Source organism: Phoca vitulina, unplaced genomic scaffold (assembly GCF_004348235.1).
Source record: "Phoca vitulina isolate PV1807 unplaced genomic scaffold, GSC_HSeal_1.0 scaffold3, whole genome shotgun sequence".
Lineage (NCBI taxonomy): Eukaryota > Metazoa > Chordata > Mammalia > Carnivora > Phocidae > Phoca > Phoca vitulina.
In genome coordinates, this window is record NW_022589706.1 from 33,321,076 (window position 1) to 33,343,290 (window position 22,215).

At 35.2% G+C, this 22,215-nt stretch overlaps 1 protein-coding gene across 7 annotated transcripts in view; it reads right to left on the reverse strand.

The window, feature by feature from the left end:
• Positions 1-317: 317 nt before the first annotated feature.
• The window catches only part of GABRA2 (gamma-aminobutyric acid type A receptor subunit alpha2), a 120,797-nt gene continuing 98,899 nt past the window's right edge, over positions 318-22,215 (reverse strand). For 5 of the 7 annotated variants that reach the window (XM_032400295.1, XM_032400297.1, XM_032400300.1 and 2 more), the window contains 3 exons: positions 13,883-14,085; positions 7,801-7,980; positions 318-2,353 (listed from right to left, as the gene is read on the reverse strand). In XM_032400295.1, coding sequence (XP_032256186.1) covers positions 2,057-2,353; positions 7,801-7,980; positions 13,883-14,085 — 680 coding nt within the window. In that variant the 3' untranslated portion in view covers positions 318-2,056. Of the gene's footprint in view, positions 2,354-3,146; positions 3,934-7,800; positions 7,981-13,882; positions 14,086-22,215 lie in introns of those variants that run through there. The other 2 variants (XM_032400298.1, XM_032400299.1) reach the window with 2 other exon arrangements.

Genomic DNA, 22,215 nt, shown 5'->3' on the forward strand with positions numbered 1-22,215 from the left:
AATAGGATATCTTCTATTTCAATATATGAATAAAGTGTATATGTTAGAACTATTTAGATAACTAAGAAGCTGTAATTGGAAGGGAATTAAAGAAATACATTTATTAGCTCATGTAACAATTTTATTTTATTAAGGATTATGGATTACCTTTTGTGAGGGAATTTTTAATGTCAAAACTGTCTTCACGGCAAATTCTGTTAATAAGATGCATTTGTGACCTTGGTATTAATACAGTCATGCAAAGCACATAATAGAATCACACTAAAACAAAGAAAATGAAAAAGAAATAAAATTTAAACGAGGCAAAGGAATAGCAATTTTTGTTGTGATTTTGCTTATTTCCGTAAGATACTCCTTTTATTTGATTTTATGAACATACTTATTTATGCACTATACTGAAATACTGTACAAAACTGCAAGAAATGCCACTATTTGACTACTTATGTTTCTACAAAAACACCATCATAAAGGTGTATCTATTAGTAAAAGTCAACTAATAACTGCTAATGTAGATGTGAGTCAAAAGGATTTGGGGGTATGCCAAAAATGTTAAATCTAGGCATGAGACACAACTGTTAACTTCTATTGATACATTTCAGGGGCATAGAGAGTATATTTTAAATATTAAAAGAAAAATGAATTTTACATATTAATAATTAGTAATTATATAAAATTGAAAACTGTGGTTTCTAATTTAGCTATTTGTGTGCGTGTGTGTGTTCTAATTTAATTAGTGTGCGTGTGTGTGTGTGTGTGTGGGTGGGTGGGTGTGGGTGGGTGGGTGTGTGTGCGCGCATGTGCACTCATGTTGTGTGCATGTGAACTAATCCAGAATCTGTTGGTGATGCTTTAAAGTTTCTGTTTAAAAATGTTCAACTCTTACCAAAACCTCTTCTGGTATACAAAGCTGTTGTAAATTTGAGTCAGTGAAATTTAAAGTCGCAATTTACAAAAGAAGATTTACATTAATTCTTATCTGAAAGCGCTGCTTCAAGACAGAAAAATGTGCCAACTAACTGCCCTTTCCTTTGTAATTAGTGGCTTCTGAGTCCTGATGACAAGAAGCCTTAAGGCAGAATTTGCAGTAAACAGGAAAGAAGAGAATCGTGTAAGTGCTCATCTATACGCTGGGACACCCATGAATTCTCATCGGTGGGAGTTTTTGGCACAATTTTCTAATCCAATATGAATGTTGCTCCACAGCAGCCAAACTGGATGTTTTTTCCAGTCTCCAGCACCAAGAAAATTTAGCTGATCAATTTCAGTACAACACATACCTGGAAAGAGTAAGACACATTTGTCTTTTTTTTTTTTTTTTTTTAATTTAAGGTAGTTTCCAATGATTAAAATAATCTGTAGGATTTCAATTATTACTCCCAAATGAACTCTGATGCTAAAATGTAATGACCATGACATTCTGATAGTTATTAAATTCTAGGCATAATTAACATCCTGTCAGGAGTGACTCGTAATTACTTGAGCTTGTCATGCGGTAATATGTTGCTCTAGATGCTATACAGAGTAATTAAAAGCTGATTTTAGATCTCTAGTTTTTCTTCTGATGTGTGCTAAGCTTCCAATTACACTAGCAGAGATTCTGAGCACTCATGGAGGGAACTGATGTGGCAGATACAAGGTCCTGTGATTTAGAAGAATTCATCTTGGAATGACAGTGTTACCTTACGTTATAGTTAGGCAACAGCAGAAAATAGTCCTATTTAAGACCGAAATCAAAAGAGCTCATCAAGTGTGGTGTGGGTCCCCACTTTCATCACTAGTAGGAAACAAATCAGATCATGTGAAACCCACTTTAAACGAGTTCCTAGGGTAAATCTTTAAAAAAGGCAATGGCTCTTCGGGAATGGGGTGCCTTCTGCCCGTAGTTCCTCAAGTTAGCAAATGCGTGTCTCTGTTAGAGGTCTACTGGTAAGCTTTATAGCTATATACATAGTGTACATGTTGGTTCACAAATTAGCAGTTATTAGTCAGACTGTACATAGCAAAACAAACAAAGTTCTATGTTGCTATACATCCCAAAGATAACCTGTGTCTAGATTCAAGGACTGACCCCTAATACAGGTTCTCTGTTTAAATACGTAGCCCAGTAAACTAAATTAAATGTACCAAACAAAACTGGGAAAACTATTCTAGACATTCTGTCAATTTTGCTGACACTGTTGAAGGTTTTCTTGGCCTCCGCTGGCTTGTTTTCCGGCTTCTTATTGGGTTCTGGCGTGGTTGCACTCTTGGAGATGGTGGAGAGAACTGGGTCTTTTGAAAGATTCGGGGCATAATTGGCAACAGCCACCGCATAAGCATTGTTCTGTATCATGACAGAGGCTTTTTCTTTTTTCTATTGAGAAATACAAGAATTAACACAATGTGGGTTGAGCCTGCTACTTAACATTTTCCAAACTCCAGTTCAAATTCTGAAGAAAGGTATCTTGATAAACATCATTATCCATTAGAAAGATGAAATTTAGGGAAATAAATAAAAGGAGTCCTGAAACCATGAGGAAAGCTCCAGAGTAAAATCAAGGATACCATTTTCTTGGAGAAGCATTTTTTGTTGTTGTTTACATGGAAAATAAACAATCAAAACCACACATCTAATAAACAATGCAACATTTTGACTCTTATAAGTTATTCAAATATTTGCTGAATGGATGAGAGAATGAATAAATGAAATGTAGAAATATTTTAACAAGAGGAATGATCATCTACAATGACCACAATTTCTGAATAAAGAAATTTAACTTCTTTAACTAGATAACAGGATTTCTCTCTTTCGTGTCAAATGCTTTACTCATATGATGGGAACCTAACCATATACAGTTGGCAGTGAAATAAATATTAAAATTGTGGGACAAAGATAAAATACAAACTTTGCTTTTTGCCTAGCTCATCCACAACCTGTTTCTCCTCCTAATCCCCACCCACTCGAATATGACTCACTATTATCTCCTGCCTGGACCAAATAACATGCTTAGTGCTCTCCCAGCTTCACTTGACCTTGTCCAACCATTAGACACGCTATAGCCACAGGGATTTTTTTTTTTAAGAGATCAGTGGGATCATGTCATTCCTCAGTTTAACTCTCTTAAACACTATCTCATGGAACTGAGAATAAAATCAGTAGTTCTTACCATGGCTTCTTTGCTTCATTAATTATATGCTAGTCCCATGAAATAACTTCAGTTTTCAAGAATACTTTCTTGTTTGATGCCTTTGGCCATGCTACTTCCTAGCCTGGAGGGCCTTCCTTCCATCCTGCTTTTCATGTCATCAATCCCCTCTCATACTTTGGTCTTGGTTTAGTCTTGGTCCTCAAAAAGACCTTCCTAACCACTCCATCTAGCACAGTCTTTTTGGCCATCTGCACTCTTCACAGCACTCAGATTACTTCCATCATGGCATTTTTCAAAATGTATAAATTCTTTTTTTAGTTGTGTAATTATTTGATTGACATCTTCCTTTCTCATTAGAATCTAAGTTCAATAAAGGCTGGTGCTACTTCTGCTTTGTTTGTTATCAACTTACACTTAGCATGATGCGTTCCACCAGGTAGGCACATAATATGCAACTGAATTAATGAACCTTAAAATATAAATAATATTTACCTGCATTTCTATACTAGTATAAATGTCTTCTTAGTTATCTAAATGCAAACAAAATTGAGCCACCTATTAATTATCCAAAATAATGAAGAGTGTAAATCAACAGATTTAGAGGATCAACTGGCCTAGAACAGAATTTCGAATATCAGTTATTTTCAATTAAGTATTCTCAAAATGTTCAGGTAAAATGAGATAAGAAAGGGCCTCTGAAAGCCCAGCAGGATCTGAAAACAGGCCTGGATTTCTTGTCCTTCACTGGCATCGGGTTTCTCCCTCTCCTCTTTCCCTTGCTGATGAGGCATTCTTCCAGACCTGGCTGGAGTACAGAAGGAAAGGGTTCAGGGTCCACCATTATGAAAGCTACAAAACAGCTTTTATTCTGTAATGACACATGCAGTTCCCATGTTACAAATGGAGAGTCACCCCCTAGTATATAACTGATAGCCAGATGATAGCTAACACCTTTGAGCACTAGGATGTGTCAGGTTGAGCGTTAAGCCTGAGGGTGTCATTTGTGAAAAACTTCACTCCTGGATAGGAGGTAAGTTCTATTGTTAACCCTATATTATAAATTCCAAAATGGAGGCTAAAGAGGTTTCGTGACATAACCAGGTCTCCTGTTTACCAAGTGGCTGAAAGAGCACACAAACTCAGATGTGTGTGACTTCTGAACTTCTGCTTTAAACATCATACTGTGTGACTTTCTCTTTGAGGAAGCTATTTGAAACCTGGGAGTACACTTTTTCCTAAATTTCTCCAAATGAAGTTTATATCACTAGGTCAATCCTCTAAAAAGACTCTTTAAACCATAAAGTATGTAACATGCAGTGTTTATATTATCATTCTTTCAATTCTACCTAAATATCATTTAAAATAATATCAAATTGCACTTAGAGAGAATTTGGACTTTGGGAATGTTCCTTAACCTCTCCCTGCTTCAGCTTCCAGTTGGGAAAAAAAAAGGGGGGGGGGCGGATAATTATACCAAAGCCATAATGAACTGCTGTGAGAATTAAATGAATAAATGAATATTCAAACCACATTGAAAAGCACAGCCTCTTAGTGGAGAGCAGTAACAGTTATAACTCCATTACAAGCTAAACAAGAATACTGGCTTATAAAATGTATAGACAATATACTTTATATCTTTGGAAGAAGACATAAACATTGCATGGAGGAAATCAAGAAAGGAAGAGGGACGTTTAAGTTAGGTTAAGATTTATGGTGCAGGGCTTAGACATTTTCACAAAAAACTTAAATGGAAATGTCCTTTGTTGCAAGAGCAATCTACAGATAGAAACCCTGTACTGACTCTTACCAACCTCCTTCCTGCCCAATGCAAATAACCTTCAATTGTATATAAACCCACAGGTGATGCTAAAATTATTTAACAAACTCTGAAGCAGATGCACTAACAAATCAGAACAGGTACTCTAACTAATCTGAATGAGTATCAGCTGTAAATACCCAGAGGGCTGTACCAGTATGCACCGACCAAATATCACCCCTGCATGTTTGTATGTTGGTGTTTGTTTTTTTTATCCCAATACTGTGGATACTATAATAAGCAGTGTTAAAAATAATTTTAATGTATGTTTGTAACTTTTATTGCCTTAAACTACAAAGAACAAAATTTCATATTTTTTCTTCATTGCTCAAAGTATGGCTTCAATCTCTGAATATAAGTATAAACTTCAGAGGCAAGCTCAGTACCTGACAAGATGATGGCTTGACTTCACAATGTTCTCTTGGAACTTGGAAACTTGATTATTTTCAGAACCAACAGCAAGCAAAAGTGCAACAGTCATGAGTCCTATCTGTAGTCAAAACCCAGTGGTGGACACCTGTAGTTTCTTATCAATTCATTAAATGAAGCACAGGGTACCCTCAGGGTGCTAAACCTTCTCAATTCCCAGCCATAGCCTCGTAAAGCCTTTCTGGCTCAGATCTTACAAAATCTTGTTTTGAAGGATAAAATAACTCCCCTCCGTCCATTTGAGAGTAACTGTCACAAATCTACAGTAAAGCAAAGTGTTCCTATTTAAAATTACTAATATCATGTATATAGAGAAAAAATACTATTGAATTCATAGCTGACTTACAGTTCTTAGATCTGCTAAAGCAAAGTACACAGATTAAATCCACATAATATATTCTATTACTGTTCTTTGTAAGACATAGATCGCTAGTGATAGTATTAAAAAATATTCAGACTCTGGGCCATTACTAGAAGATATTACCTTGCCCTATTCATTACTAACTTCTATTAAAAAGAACCAAACTGATATATTATGTTATAAATCCTCTTTGAATATCTATATGAGCCTCTGATCAAGGCAAACCATCAGCAGGCTGAGTACTTGGGCCAATGATTTTGACCTACTCTACTTTATTCAGTGTGACCCTTGGCCTACACTCAGACCCTCAGAGCCTGGAAGAGAAATAGTGCAATGAAGTCTATTGTTGCGTTAACTCTTCAAACCAGTACTAACTGCCACAAGATAATTTTTTTAATGTTCATGTTTCTATATAAAGTTTTTGTTTCTTTTGAGAATTAGGCAAGCTCTGATTTCTACCTAATTTGTCATAGTCTAATTTGATCATTCTGTATTTCTGCTTTAAGTCTCTTAGGTAGGCCACTTCATATTAAGAATAAGGCCAGGTACGGCTGAAAATGTAAGTAAAGAAAACAATGTTAAATGTGAAGAATGAAACCAAACAGAAGGAGAATGGGGGACATGAAAGCAAATGGACACTGCTATTTTCTATTAATTATAAGTAACTGCTAAGGCTTTTGTTACCAATACAGATGACTGACATAATACTTCTCACCAGAATTCTTACCCATTATGTTTCACTAGACTTCTCTATCAACATATTCTATAGGTAATTAAAACATAAAATATCCAGAAATGAACTCACGTTACTTTTACTCCCAACCTAATTCTGTACACCTTCCTGCATTCCCTAACTTGTGAATGAAACCACAATTGAGCCAGGAACTGATAAACAACCCACACTGACCCCCTAGTCAGATCCATTTTATACCGACTCAGCTCAGAATCACTTCTTACTGCAATAAGTACTCCTTCCATGTGCTTCCATAGCACCCTAGTGTCTGTCTCAATAATGAAAAATACTTTTTTCACTTATTTTTTCTTCCACTTGATTGTAAGCTCCTTGAAAGCATAGACTGTGCAATGCAGAGCTCCTAGCATAGTTCCTAGCATAGAAAAGGCTCAAAAAATGTTTACTTTATAACAAATGACATGTATGAGAATGATTGCTGTGACCAAAAATACATATTTAGAAAATATATAATATATAAAATATGAAGTATTTTATAGAGTAGCTATTTATTAGATTCATAAAAACTAGATTCCCATTGTATGTCCTACAATTCTGCTATGTAATGATCTTGAAAGTCTTCAATTTTACTATTCCACATGTTTATGGAAGTTGTTTTGCTATAATTGAGACTCATATAAGTGGGAAGGGGGAAAATGTGGCTAAACACAAAATCAGTAAGTTATGTATTTTTAGACATTATTTGGGGAAAAGAGTAAAATATGCCGCTATAGAATTTGTTGATTATGTTACTGAAGTGGAATGAAAATGAAATATAGTCCAAACTAATTAATTTTTCTATTTTTTAAACAATGTTTTATAGGATTCAGAATATTCTGAATTTATTACTTTATTAGAATGTCTGAATATATATTTAAGATTTCGAGTCTGGAAAATTCAGATTATAGAAATCAAAATGTCTTACACCATGGGGCAAACCAATCTCAGCTTCCTTAGAGTATTAGATAAAATAATGTGTTAATAACTTGAGCAAATGCCCTATCTAAAATATAGCCATCTATTAGCAAAGTGACCTGGGATATAAATAAAAATAATAATCACATGGTTTCAGAATTGGAAAGAATAGCAGAGATTGTCCTTAGACTAAGGAAATGGAGCTCTCATAAATATAACACTAAATAAAACAGTGTTTGGAAAAAACCCAAGGTAGCCAAAGTAGCAAATCTATGCTCTTGCTATATATACCATGTTGCTTTTTTAGTCTATTGTGGCCACTAGCAAGCCCATTAATTTTAAAGCAACAACATGCTCCTTGGTCTGATAATACGCTGTTAACTGTCTGCTAGCCATCCTGACCGAGAAAAGTGATACTTACAGAAGATTGTTTGAAGGTTATACAGTCCATCCACTTCTCTAAGTACTCTAAAGTCTTTCCTTGGATTAAATTGGGCCATGAGAAAGCTATATACTTGGACCATATTAGCTTAGCTCCTTGAAGAATTGCCTTCACTGAGTTGTATGTTAATGTAATGCCTTCAGCTTTTATTGAAGGGGACTACAAGAAACATCAATATGAAATTCATTACTGCGTTTATTGGGAAAATGTTGACATTACTTTCAACAGTACCCAGCTTTCCCTAATATAAAACCCATATGATATTGTTTTATATAATTCAGTGTAGGAAAATATTTTCCCTAAGAAAATATATGCTTCCATTAAAAAAAAAAAAAAAAAAAAGATAGTAACTCTCCCCGCTCCCCCCCAAGGCCCATGGTTTACTCTGATAGCCAAGAAGCTCAGAATTTAAAGCTCAGCTTCTCTAGCTCTGGACTACAGTTAATGTTCTGGCCCAAATGGTGGACATATTTGCATCTATTTTCCTTCCTCCTGATATCCTACTTCTACTTATGTTTTATTTTATAAGAGTTTAAGTACATGCATTCTTTTGGTAAACTGCCTGAAATGCTTTTGGAACAAGGCAGGATGTTAAAAAATGCAAATAAATGAATAAAACACTTGAAATGTGATGTTTTCTATGAATTGCACGGCGTGAATCACAAAACAATGACACATTCCATGTTAGTTCAGATATTATGTTGCTAAGTCTGTGTTTTAAGTGATTTAATATCTAGTTTGTTTCCATAGAATATACTTCTTTTGGCCAGTGTAGAACCACTGACTTAGATTTAGAAATGGAAACAATCTAGAGACTAGAGTTATTTACTTTTAATTTAATTCAAATAAACTATGTGCTAACTATTATGCCAGGTAATAGAGAAAATGATGAGTAGGACAAAACTATTATCCTCTTAGATCATGTAGCCTACTGTTGAAAACAAAAATACTTATATTAAAAGTATAATTTAATAAGGTTACACAAAAAGAATTTGTGTTGGGTGGCAATTACATTCATTTAAAAAGTTTCAATATTAAGTAAAATCAGATGGATATTAAGAAGTAAATAGGAGTTCATCAGTTAGGGAAAGAAGGAGGGGGCATTTTAGCAAGAGGGATCAGCACATCTAATGTCACAGAGATGTGTAGTGGCATGGATATTTGGGGATGTTTGTAATGGCTAGAGGAAGAATATGAGCATGCACTTTAGCTCTCTGTTCAATCTTGGATGCACCACTTATTAGATGTGATCCTGAGCAAGTAACTTTATGTAACCAATCCTATAGTTTCTCATTTCTATTTTTTTAAAGATTTTATTTATTTTTATTTATCTGTCAGAGAGAAAGAGAGAGAGAGAGAGAGCTCAAGCAGGGGGAGTGGCAGGCAGAGCGAGAAGCAGGTTCCCCGCTGAGCAAGGAGCCAGATGTGGGGCTCTATCCCAGGACCCCGGGATCGTGACCCGAGCTGAAGGCAGACACTTAACCGACTGAGCCACCCAGGCATCCCTAGGTTCTCATTTCTAACTTAGAGATATTCCCAGGCACATAGTAGGACGTGCACAATAAATAACAGTAATATTTTCCTTATTATTCAACCTATATATATATATGTATATATATGTATAAACTTATGAGAAAGCTATATATAGTTAGACCATATTAGCTGAGCAGCTTGAAGAATTCATTAAAGAGTTCAGCAGTTAACATTAAGAATTCAACAATTCCTTAAAGAGATGAGAAATGAAATGATCAGATTCCCATTTAGAAAGATGACCCTAGCACTATTGTGGAGGACAGATTGGAGAGAAACATGACTAGGGACAGTGAGAAATAAAGAGACTCAAAATAATGAGAGACAGTGAGGACATACTTCATGCCATAGAGACAGTAAAACGGGCACAATCTGATGGAAGGTCAGATGTTAAGGGATACTTCCAAGTTGTTCCACAACTTGGAAGTAGATATATCTATCTATTTTACAGATAAAAAATAAATAAATAAGTACATGTGGGCAGGGGAAAGACAGAAAATCAATTTAGAAGGTTTTATCTTTGTTTGTTCTTTCTTTAAAAAAAAGAGACACATAAAGATCGGGATGTCGTATTCACGTAGAAATGCCTAGGGAACAGGTTTGATATATGATCCTGGAAGTTAAAAGGAAGGTATGGGCGCAGTTGTAGATAAAAACTGTGGAAGGTAAGATAAAGGCATGAGCTGTAGATCTGATTTGGTTCTATTTCATTCATTCATTCCATATTTATTGAGCAACTACTGTATACAAGACCCTGTGAAAGAGTCAAGGATAAATGATTTATTGAAATAAACATGGTCATTGTTATAATTATCAATGAAGGAAAGGAGACATAAATATGCAATTACAAACTGTGATAAAGGATCTAATGCAAAAGGGCAGGGTACTACATGCACTTACAATTGGATCGAATCATTTGGGGGATGCAGGGTTCAGAAGCTTCCTGAAGATGGGCATTTGTGCTGAGGATGAGTAAGGATTATCTATTTAGGGACAGTAAATGGGTGGACAGTGTGCTTAGTGTTGCAGACATTCGTACAAATATCCCTTAAAGTAAGAATCACATAGTGATTAGTAAAGACAAAACAATAATAAAATAAAGCCAAATGACTGTCTTTGGGGAAAACAAGGGCAGATGTTAGGGAGATTGGATCTACTCTGAACTCAGGCAGAGACTCTCAGAATGGAATGAATAGAGGCAGCTGTCAGGATCTGAGGGCAAGTGGTTGTATTCTGAGGCCAGTTTTAAAGAGGGAAAGAAGAGAAAATGCTGCTGACTTGGGCCTGTAATGGAGCTCTGAAACACAGCAGTATTCAGTGGGTTCAGTGAGGATCCCTTGAGAAAAATGAAAAATTATTATCTGATCTGAATATGTGGACGTTATTGGTGTTCTTCAGTTAACAGGACAATAAATGGAAAGGAAATCAGATTACAGTGGGCTGAGAATTAAACTGAAAGTGAGAACAGAGACATTGTAAGAAATGCTTTCAAAAAGCTTGAATGGAGAAAAAGGGTAGAATCTGAAGGTGGGGGAATGGGTGACCTAGGATCTGGAGAGTTTTGATTTCGCCTCATGGTAAATTAAGCGTATGAAGCATACTCCTTAACTGAAAGGAAGGAGGCAGTCAAAAAGTAGATGACTTAGAAGAAAGAAGAAAATACTAACTGATGGTTCAAGGCTGAGAAAAGAACAAGAAAGAAAGAGATTAAGAGCTGGAGTGGAAGAATTAGTCTTGGCCATGTGGAAAAATGTTGGGTATCAGGGAAGGTTCCAAAAGAACTTGGGGAATTTCACAAGATGATACTTTTATATATGGAAGGGCATAAAAACTGGAGTTGGATCATTTGATCCAGCCTTACATTTTTAGGATGATAAGGTTTTGTTCTCTAGTTTCACACCTCAGACTAAAAGTGGTATAACATCTTGCCCAAGATCAGAGAGCAGGGCAGGCTGTGTCCTCTAACAGAGGGCTCAAATGCAGCTTGACTATGGATTGAGTGGATTTATGTATTGGCATGAACTAACTTTAAAGATCAACAGAGCACAATCTACATAAAAATGTATGTTAAATACGTATTTCTTTTTTTTTCCAAACATATACTACTGATATGTGTCTTTAAGACACTATTCTTATGAGGCAACATAATATTTGCCAGTTTACAAATGTTGAAGAACTTTTCATTTGCTCTTTGCATTGACAGACAATTTAACTGCATTTGCTTATGATACCAACTTCAAAAGCAGAGGACTTCTACCTGTCTGATAAAACTGGAAGGATGCCAATATGGGCAGTGGATAAAAACTCTGTAATTCAAACAAATTATCATTTTCCACTTAAAAATTAAATCTAAGGAAAACTAAAGCAGAAGTAGCTGAAAGTAGACTATAGTGTAATATTTTTTTTGGCAGATATGCTAGTTTGGGGCACTCTACTTGATTTCCTTTCATTTCTAAAGACCTGGCTACTTCCAAGCTAGGTTTAGGAAGCACCTTCCAAAATTCATTTGAATCCAGAAATTGGGTTGAGTACCCACTAATAAATTCACCATTGTCAAGTTCTAAAATCCATTCCATGAAGGTAAATTAGTTTTCTCATTGGTGTTACACTGCCAGACTTAATAAGAGAAACTCATTTATTCTTTTATTCAACAAAAAACTCTGAAGCACCTAACAAGTGCCTGCCATTGTGTTTGGCCCCTCTAGCTATGGAAAAGTGATTAAGAACAAGCAACAGGCTGAATGTATGTTCCCTTTAACTTAACCATGAACTTAAATCACTTAAAACTGAAATAATATAGAATTTATTATTTTCCTGCAGATTAGGTTGGAACATCAATGATTTTGTCCTAGATTTGTCTTTGCTCTGTGTGATTTGGGATGTGGTTTGATTTAAATCCAATATTCCTTAGTACTAGGTTATTGCTTTTAGAATGCTTTATCACGAATGTGTTTTTTGCATTTATAAGTACCTCTATTTTCCAAGTTCAGAGAGAAGGTATTTTATTTGATATGCCAAATAACAATGTCAATTTGACTGGCACCCTCATAGCATTAAAAAGTGACATATCAATAAATATCTATACAGAGCATCTATACCACAAACCACTATTTAACTTTTGTGACATATTTATAAACATGTCTGGCATTTATAAATATAACTAGCATTTAATCTTCCAAAAAAGTTAGTATGAAAGCGCATGTATAACTAAAACAACTAAAAAGAAGTAATTGCATAGATAACAATGAAAAAGCAGTAGATTATATGGAAAACGAAAACATAAATCAACAGTAAAATGTAATGGAAATGTTGAAATAGCCTAGAAGTTAAGCACAGAAAATTAATCAGATTCCCTTTAATATTCACTCAGTGCCTGTTATTATGCAAAATATCACTTATAAAATGAAAAAACCCAGCACTTATTAAAACTGACACAGTTTATAAAATTAAGAAAAAAGAGCAAGACTTTTAAATTATAACATCAACCACTTATATGCTTAAACTGCAATATGGTCCTAGAAATCAGAAAAAAATTATATTTAAATAACTGATAAAGAAGTAAAATCATCAAGTATGTTATTCCAAATTTAATGGAAGAAGTATTTTACTAGATATATTGTTATAAAGAAGCCCTCCCAGTAGAACGGAACTATTAAGAAAACTTTCTATCTCATCATAACATATCCAAAGCTTCCTCTTAATGCAGATGAATAATAATCTATAAAATAAATGGAACAGCTATTATATTAATGCTCAAAACTCCCATTAGCTTCAGTACTTGCAACCTAAAAATGGACACCAATAATCGCCAAAGAAATTAAACTTAAAAACAAATAACTCTCACAGACTACATGAGCAACTTAAAATTTCTAGGCATTCCAGCACCTACTTACTTATTCCATACAACATGGGAGAGAAAATAATGTTGCCTGAAATTTTATATCCAAGCGATAGAGATGGAGGTAGGTGAAGAGTAACTCAATCCACTGATAGGGCCTGAAATTCTGTAACAGGTAAAGCTAATGTTCACTTTCTTTTCCAAATCTCTCAATTCTAAAGCAGTGTGGTATTTAAGAGCATGAATTTAATGGTCAGATAGATCTGCATTCAACTATACTTATGAGCTAGTTGTGTGAGTTTGGGCAAGTAACTAACTTCACTAAGCCTTAGCTTTTTCATTAGAACAATGAGAATTAAAAAGAGACCCTAATCATAAAGTTTGAAGGTTCCATGATAGAACATCTGTAAAAAACTTAGCACAATGCCTGACACACAGTCAGAGCTCCACAGAGGCTAGGGAGTTTGAACAGAAGTATTACTGTAACAAGCACTCCTAAAGAATTTCAGGCAAGAGCATACTTTAAAAGAAATCTGTATTATTTATAAACATCTATATCTACGACATAGATAAAAAGACATAGACAATCTACATTTGAATGTTCTTCATGTCAATTTTTAGGAACATATCTGTTACAAGCTAAATCTGTTAGGGGATTCTCTTAATCGTGGTGAGAAGGAAGTTCTCACTTACCTTGTCATTCACTACACTCTTCCCATCCCAAGCCCATCCTCTCTTGGTGAAGTAGTTAACAGTTGCAAATTCAATTAGGGCGGAGAACACAAATGCGTAACAAACAGCAATAAACCAGTCCATGGCAGTCGCATATGCCACTTTGGGGAGGGAATTCCGTGCACTGATGCTTAGAGTTGTCATTGTTAGAACAGTTGTTACTCCTGCAGAAAGACAGGAACCAAAAACATCAACAGATATTAGCAAGGCAGAATTGGAAATATTCTTTTTTCAAAGCTACTTTCACTGCCAGTTCTATCCATTAAAAAAAAAAAACAACAACTGGGAGCGCCTGGGTGGCTCAGTCGGTTAAGCGTCTGCCTTCAGCTCAGGTCATGATCTCAAGGACCTGGGATCCAGCCGCGCATCGGGCTCCCGGCTCAGCGGGAAGCCTGTTCTCCCTCTCCCACTCCCCCTGCTTGTGTTCCCTCTCTCGCTGTGTCTCTCGCTGTCAAAAAAATAAATAAAATCTTAAAAAACAAAAAAACTGGAAGAACAGTGCAAAGTTAATTATCACAAATGGCTATTATAATTCTTGAAGTAATCACTCTGAAATGCCTTCAGTTTTCATTTTCGTTTGTATGAATCTCCTTTTTCTCTCTTTAATGTTGCTAAGGTGAAAACAACGGGTGATATTGAAAGTAGAAATTCCTATGAGGAAAGCAGTTACTTTAAACTGATCCATTGAGCATTAACATTAATTTTTTAAAAATGCTACACAAAGCCTGGCATGAATTTGTTCATCATTTATTTAAATCATTCTCAGCAATGGACCAATCATCCACACCAGTGATCACAATGGAACTATGATTAAGAAGTTCTTTATTCTAAGTATAGCTACCTAAATATGAAATTAATTCGGATCACTTGGCATTGTGAGGACAGAATTTCTTTCATAATGAAGCTTAGAATTATAGAAAATAAAACAAGCAACTAAACCTCAAGCTTTATAAAAATGCAAATCACTACTTTTAAGGAATATTTTATGCCTCTGTTGGTTTAGAAAGTAATTTAGTCCCTTTCATTGTAAAGCTTTTCTGCCAGTAGTCAGGGAAGTCACAATAATTAAGTAAAAAGAAAGCACTAACTCAGGAGGTAAGTTGCATTATCAGCTGTCAAAATGTCTGCAATTACCTGTTTTATCAGAGATCCAATAGAAGTTTAATTATGTACATAGTGAATACATTAAATTAAAAGAGAGTTAAAATGTTAAAGAAATGTCCATTCATATATTAAAGTTTTATTGTGTTGTATTTTTTGCTTTCCCTTAGGATAAATAAGGCAGCTTTTTCTTCTCATCTACAATAGAGTTAGTAATTCAAAACAGCAAAATAATTCTATTTAATCATGCGTTGAATGTATCTAGGAATATAATGGTAGTAGTAGGAACAAAAGGTAGAAAAATAAACTTAGTTCACCTGCTGCTAAGTCAATATTAAAAAACACATCTACAGAAACACATTGCCCTTTCATGCATCAAACTGAAAGGTTTTAGATCATGAGGATGTTTTATTTTGAGAATTTGGTACAGTAGGATAATTAAATAGAAGACGCGATAGATACAACCACACACACCCACACCCGAAACCGTATCCTCCTCCAACCCCTATACGCATGCCCACGTGCGCGTTCGCGCGCACACAAACACACACACACAGTATAGCAATGCAAATGACAAATCAATATATGAAAATATACTTCACTAGCAGTTAAGGAAATACAAAGTGATAATGACATACCTTTTTAAAACCATAGAGTCAGCAAAATATTAGCAAACTTTAAAAGATTTATACTAGTAGTATTAAGGGGCAATGGACATCCTCTCTGAATAAGAATTACAAATTGGAGTCATAGCAAAGAAACTGTTACCTAATCCAAAGTCATAAAGATTTAGGCCTATGTTTTCTTCTAGGAGTTTTATACTTTTAGTTCTGACATTTAGGTCTTGGCCCATTTTGGGGTAATTTTTATGTATGGTGTGAGGTAGATGTCCAAATTCATTCTCTGGCATGTGGATAGCCAGTTGTACCAGTACCATTTGTTGGAAAGACTTTTCTTTCCCTATTGAATGGTGTTAGGATTGTTGTTGAAATCAACAGACCATACCGTAGCAACTTATTATATATGTCTCCTGAGGCAAGGGAAACCAAATCAAAAATAAACTATTGGAACTTCATCAAAATAAAAACTTCTGCACAGCGAAGGACACAATGAACAAAACTAAAAGGTAACCTATAGAACGGGATAAGATATTTGCAAACAACATATCTGATAAAGGGTCAGTATCCAAAAATATATAAAGAACTTATCAACTCAATACCCCCCAAAATGGGCAGAAGACATAGACATTTTTCCAAAGAAGACATACATATGGCCACCAGACACACGAAAACATGTTCAACATCCCTGATCATCAGGGAAATACAAATCAAAACTACAATGAGATATCACCTCGCACCTGTCAGAATGGTTAAAATCAACAACACAGGAAACAACAGGGGTTGACGAGGATGTGGAGAAAGAGGAACCCTCTTATACTGTTGGTGAGAATGCAAACTGGTGCAGCCACTCTGGAAAACAGTACGCAGGTTCCTCAAAATGTTAAAAATAGAACTACACTATGATCCAGCAATTGCACTACTAGGTATTTACCCAAAGAATACAAAAACACTAATTGAAAGGGATACATACACACCAATGTGTACATACACATTGGTGTGTATGTATCTACAGCATTATCTACAATAGCCAAATTATGGAAACAGCTCAAGTGCCCATCAACCAATGAATGGATAGAGAAGATGCAGTGTATATATATAATGGAATATTCAGGCCATAAAAAAGAGTGAAATCTTACCATTTGCAACAAAGTGGATGGAGCTATAAGTCAGTCAGAGAAATAAGTCAGTCAGAGAAAAAGAAATACCATGTGATTTCACTCATGTGTGGAATTTAAGAAACAAAACAAACAAGCTTAGGGGAAAAAAAGAGTGAGACAAACCAAGAAACAGACTCTTAACTATAGAGGACAAACTGATGGTAATCAGAGGAGAGATGGGTGGAGGGATGGGTTAAATAGGTGACGGGGATTAAGGAATGCACTCGTGATGAGCACTGGATGTTGTATGGAATTGTTAAATTGCTGTACTGTACACTTGAAACTAATATTACACTGTATGTTAACTGGAATTTAAATAAACACTTAAAAAAATCAACTGACCATAGATATATGGGTTTGTTTCTGCACTTTCAATTCTATTCCATTAATCTGCACATTGATCCTTATGCAAATTTCAGACTGTTTTGATGACTATAGCTTTAGAATAAGTGTTGAAATTGGAAAGCTTGAATCTTCCAAATTTCTTATTCTTTTTCAAGACTGTTTTGGCTATTCACGGTCCCTTGTATTTCCATGTGGTTTTATCATAAATTTGCTCATTGCTGCAAAAAAAATTGTTGGAATTTTGATAGGTACTGTATTTAAGCTACGATTTGGGCATGATGGCCATCTTAACTATATTAAGTCTTCCAATCCCTGAACATGGGATACCTATTTAGCATTTACACACACACATATATATATATATGTAATCTATTTAGAGCTTCTTTAATTTCTTTTAGCAACGTTTTATAGTTTTCAGTACACAAGTGTACAAGTCTTTCAACCTTTAAATTTAAATTTATTTTATTTGGATGTTAATATAAATGGAAATATATCCTTAATTTCCTTTTCGGATTGTTCATTGTTAGTGTATAGAAACACAACTGATTTTTTGTGTTGGCCTTGTACCCTGCAACTTTGCTGAATGTATTAGCTCTAATAGTTTTTGTGTGGTTTACTAAGGGTTTTCTATATATAAAATCATGTCATCTGTAAATAGAGTTTAAATTTTCCTTTCCAAACTGGATGCCTTTTATTTGTTTTTCTTACCTAACTGCACTGGCTAGAACCTGCAGTATAATGTTGAATAGAATTGATGAAGGCAGACATCCCTATCTTGTTCCTGATGTTAGCACAGAAGCTTTTAATCTTCACCTCTAAGTATGATGTTAGCTGTGGGCTTTTCTTCTATCCACTTGTATCAGGTTGAGGAAGTCCTTTTCGCATGCCAATTTGTTGGGTGTTTTTATCATGAAAGGATATTATGTTTTGTTTTTTAGTGTTTTGAGATGATCGTGTATTTTTTCCATACCCCATAAATCTGTTGTTTACATTAATTGATTTTTGTATGTTGAACCAAACTTTCATTCCTGGGATAAATCCCATTTGGTCATCACACGTAATCCTTTTTATATGTGGCTGGTTTCAGTTCGCTAGGATTTTGTACATCTATATATCTAAGGGATATTGATCTGTAGAGTTGTTTTTGTTGTTGTTGTTGTTGTTGTTTTTGTTTTTTCACTTGTTATTTCTTCGTCTGTTTTTGGTTTTCTCGGTAAATGGTCCCACAGAATGAGTCAACAAGGTCCCTCATTTATTTTTTCAGAGTTTAAGAAAGAATGGTGTTAATTCTTTTTTCAGTGTTTGGTCAAATTCACCAGCAAGGCCATCTGGCCTTGGACTTCTATTGATTTTTTTGTTGTTGCTCACCTCATAGCTTTACTTGTTATACATTTGCTCAGACTCCTGAGTCATTTTTGGTAATTTATTGTTTCTAGGAATTGGCCCATTCTAGGTTATCTAATTTGGAGGGGATACAACTGTTCACAGATTCCCTTAGAATCTTTTTTATTTCCATAAAGTCGGTAGTAATGTCCCCTCTTACTTCCTAAATTTAAAAAGTTTTGAGTTTTCTCACTTTTTTCTTGGTCAGTCTAGCTAAACTCTTGTCAATTTTGTTGATCTCTACGGTAGTGTGTTGATTTTCTCTAATGTTATTTGTATTCTCTATTCCATTGATCTCTGTCAAATTTGTATTAATTCCGTTCTTTTTGCTTTGGGTTGTGTTTGCTTTTACAGAAGCAAAGGCAGAAGCAAGGAAAACATTTGCCTGTAAATGCTTTCAGTGGCATCTCCCCCGTAGCAACTTTTGCACTAGGGAATTCTGAGTCAGGTAATATACAAAGACAAGCTTTTTGCAAATGTCTTCCAGAAAGACACCATAAAGTGACGACAATACTTTCTGAAGGAACTCCACTTTCCTTCCCCTAATTACCAGGAGACTTTTAGTTGGAATGTTTTACTCCACCATTTTTGCTGGTATCTACCCTAAGCCCCAGCAATTCTCCTAGATGGGGCAGAGCAGTATAAGATACTGGTTAACAGTGTTGCTGTGTCCTCAGATGGCCTCATAGCCAGATGGCCTGAGTTTGAATCCTGGCTCCGTTACTTGCTGTTTATGTGACTTTGAGCAAGTTCCTCAACTATTCTCATTACTTCCCTACACTACAAAACAGAATTATGAACTATACCTTCTTCAGAGGTGTGTTGTGAAGGTTAAGTATGCATTTGGCACAAAGCCTGGCACAGTATAAGTATTCAATAAATGTTAGCTATTTTAATTCTTCTTGTTTTTGTTGTTATCACTACTGCTATTATTAGAAATCTATGTTACTGAAATGACAATAGGAAAATATATAGCGATAAATGATACACAAGGCTCTTTACATGAACACAGTTGTAAAAGTAAAAAAAGTGGCAAACACTGGCATATTCATTGATTGGGAAATAGTTTAATAAATTGTTGATTACCTACACTAGTAATACCACAACAATATTACAAAGAGTTAAGCAGGGTTATTCATTGACTACAAATCTATCTACAATACATTTTGCTTAAAAACATTTCATGATTCAATTTTCATGAAAATATAAGCACTTGGATTTGTGTATCAGTATAGATATACCTGCATGAACTTAGCAAACAAAAAATAAAATAAAAAAGGAGACTTCAGTTATCACCGTGGGGAGAAGGTATTTTGTGGTTTGGATGGATTAAATATAAAATGGACTTATGACTGATTTTTTATTGTTTTATTTCTTTGGTATTTTACCAGAAAAACATGAAAAGATAAAATCTGTAAGGATATAATCTAAGATGGTAGTATTAGTTACTTTGGGGAATTAACATTGAAGGGAATCCATTTTTTCTTTTTTCCCTACAGTGAACTTGCTTTGCTTTTGTGATAAGAAAAAAAAAATACAAAATTTTTAATTTAAACAAGGGCTACTTGATGACATTTATCATTTGCAGTTCAAGTGTGAATTTCTGGGAATGACTGATGGATACATTAATGCTAATTTAAAGAAAATCTATCAAAAAATGCAAGTTCAAATTATGGCAAACCGTAAATTTAATTATGATTCTAATTCTACACTGCTGGTTTAAAATTAGATCTGGTTTTAGCCATTCAAACCAATAAAATATTATAGCAATTTCAATATCAATCTATCTACTATGAGGCTATTTTTCACCATATTCAAATCTTCGCCATATCTAAATTTTATTTTCTTTCATCTGATTTTGTAAACTTGGGAATAAAATTGTTAACATTGACTATAAGTTTCTACCTCTTTTCCCCCTTCCCCCGCTTATTTTTTCCACTGGAAGGATGTGATTCTCATACTCCAGCTTTTCTGCCTGCTGGTTTAGCTTTGCCTGTTCCCATCACACTATAATAGAAAAGCTGGGCATTAAATAAAGAGGTGCACTTACCTGGAAAGCTCACAGACCTTCCACATGCCCACCCCCCAACAATGTGCATTTTTCTATACCTACTAGGGCCTCCAAAAATGAATGTTCCCACATTTCTTTAGCAGACTCTTTCCTTATCTCCTCAATGTGACTGCCATAGCTCAATGCTTCCTTGGGAGGCTTCAGTTTCCTTTTCAGTAAAAGAAAAGGCAAGTATCTTAAAGTGCTTTTAGCACTAAAATTCTATGCATATTTGTGAAATACGTGACCATTCCCCATACACAGGCAATATCTCACATACAGCTTTTTGATATTCTGGTTTTATTCTATGTTAATATTTCTTTTTTTTTTTTTAAGATTTTTTTTTATTTATTCATTTGAGACACAGAGATGCAGAGAGAGAGAGAGAGTATGAGCAGGGAGAGAGGCAGAGGGAGAGGGAGAAGCAGGCTCCTCGCTGAGCCGGGAGCCCGATGTGGGGCTCGATCCCAGGACCCTGGGATCATGACCTGAGCCGAAGGCAGACGCTTAACCATCTGAGCCACCCAGGCGCCCCACTATGTTAATATTTCTTATTTCGAAGTGTAGGTGCCAAAACCTCGACTCATCCTAGCCGAGCAAATAGTGCCAAAGTGAAGGAATGCTAAGTGCTGGGTGCAAATATGCTCCAGGAGAATAAAATCAAATCAGGGAAGTGACTGCAGCACAGAGACTGACATCGTGAGCATCATGGCCAGATGCCTAAGTCTTAATCTTGTGATCTTGGGGACATTCCCCAGCCCCTTTGTTCCACAGTATCCTCATTTGTGAAGTGAGGATTTAGAATAGCATTTTCCAGGGCGCCTGGGTGGCTCAGTTGGTTAACCATCAGACTCATGATTTTCACTCAGGTCTTGATCTCAGGATCATGAGATGGAGTTCTGCATCGGGCTTGAGATTCTCTCTCTCACGCTCCCTCTGCCCACCCCCCCTTGCTCACGCACACACATGTGCTCCACCCGCCTCTCTCTACTAAAATAAATAAAATCTTAAAAAAAAAGAATAGTGTTTTCGTATAGTGTTGATATAGTGACCAAATGAGTTACTGCATGTAAAGCAGTGCCTCTATTATAAAAAGATACCTCAGTGCATGTGCAAAAAAATATTACCCTGAAAGCGAAGTCAAGACAGAGTTAAGTCAGAGAAATAAAATGAAATGAACAGACCTGTACCCCTGAAACAAATAATACATTATATGTTAATTTAAAAATAAATGAAATGAAATGAAATGAAATGAAATGAAATGAAATGAAATAAAATACAATCCTCCTTTAGACCTTTATCTCCATCAAATGCTTGTGCATGCATGTTTGTGGTTGGGGTGTCGGGTGGAAGTTAGAAGTCTCAGAAACCAAACAGGCACAAAAACTGCAATAGAACACAAATGTAAAATTGTTTGATACCACCTGCTGGTTACTGCTAGAAATGGCAGAAAAAAACAGACATTCTGATAATACAAGTGCTAGATTTTTTTAACACTTACAAATAGAGTACGAGTGAACTATGAAAGGTTACAGTTTTATTTTATTTTTAAGGTTGCAATTTTAACTCATAACTGTGCTACATCTGAATGATAAAAACATTGAAACTTCATGTTAGAGACAGAAATTACAACTTAGA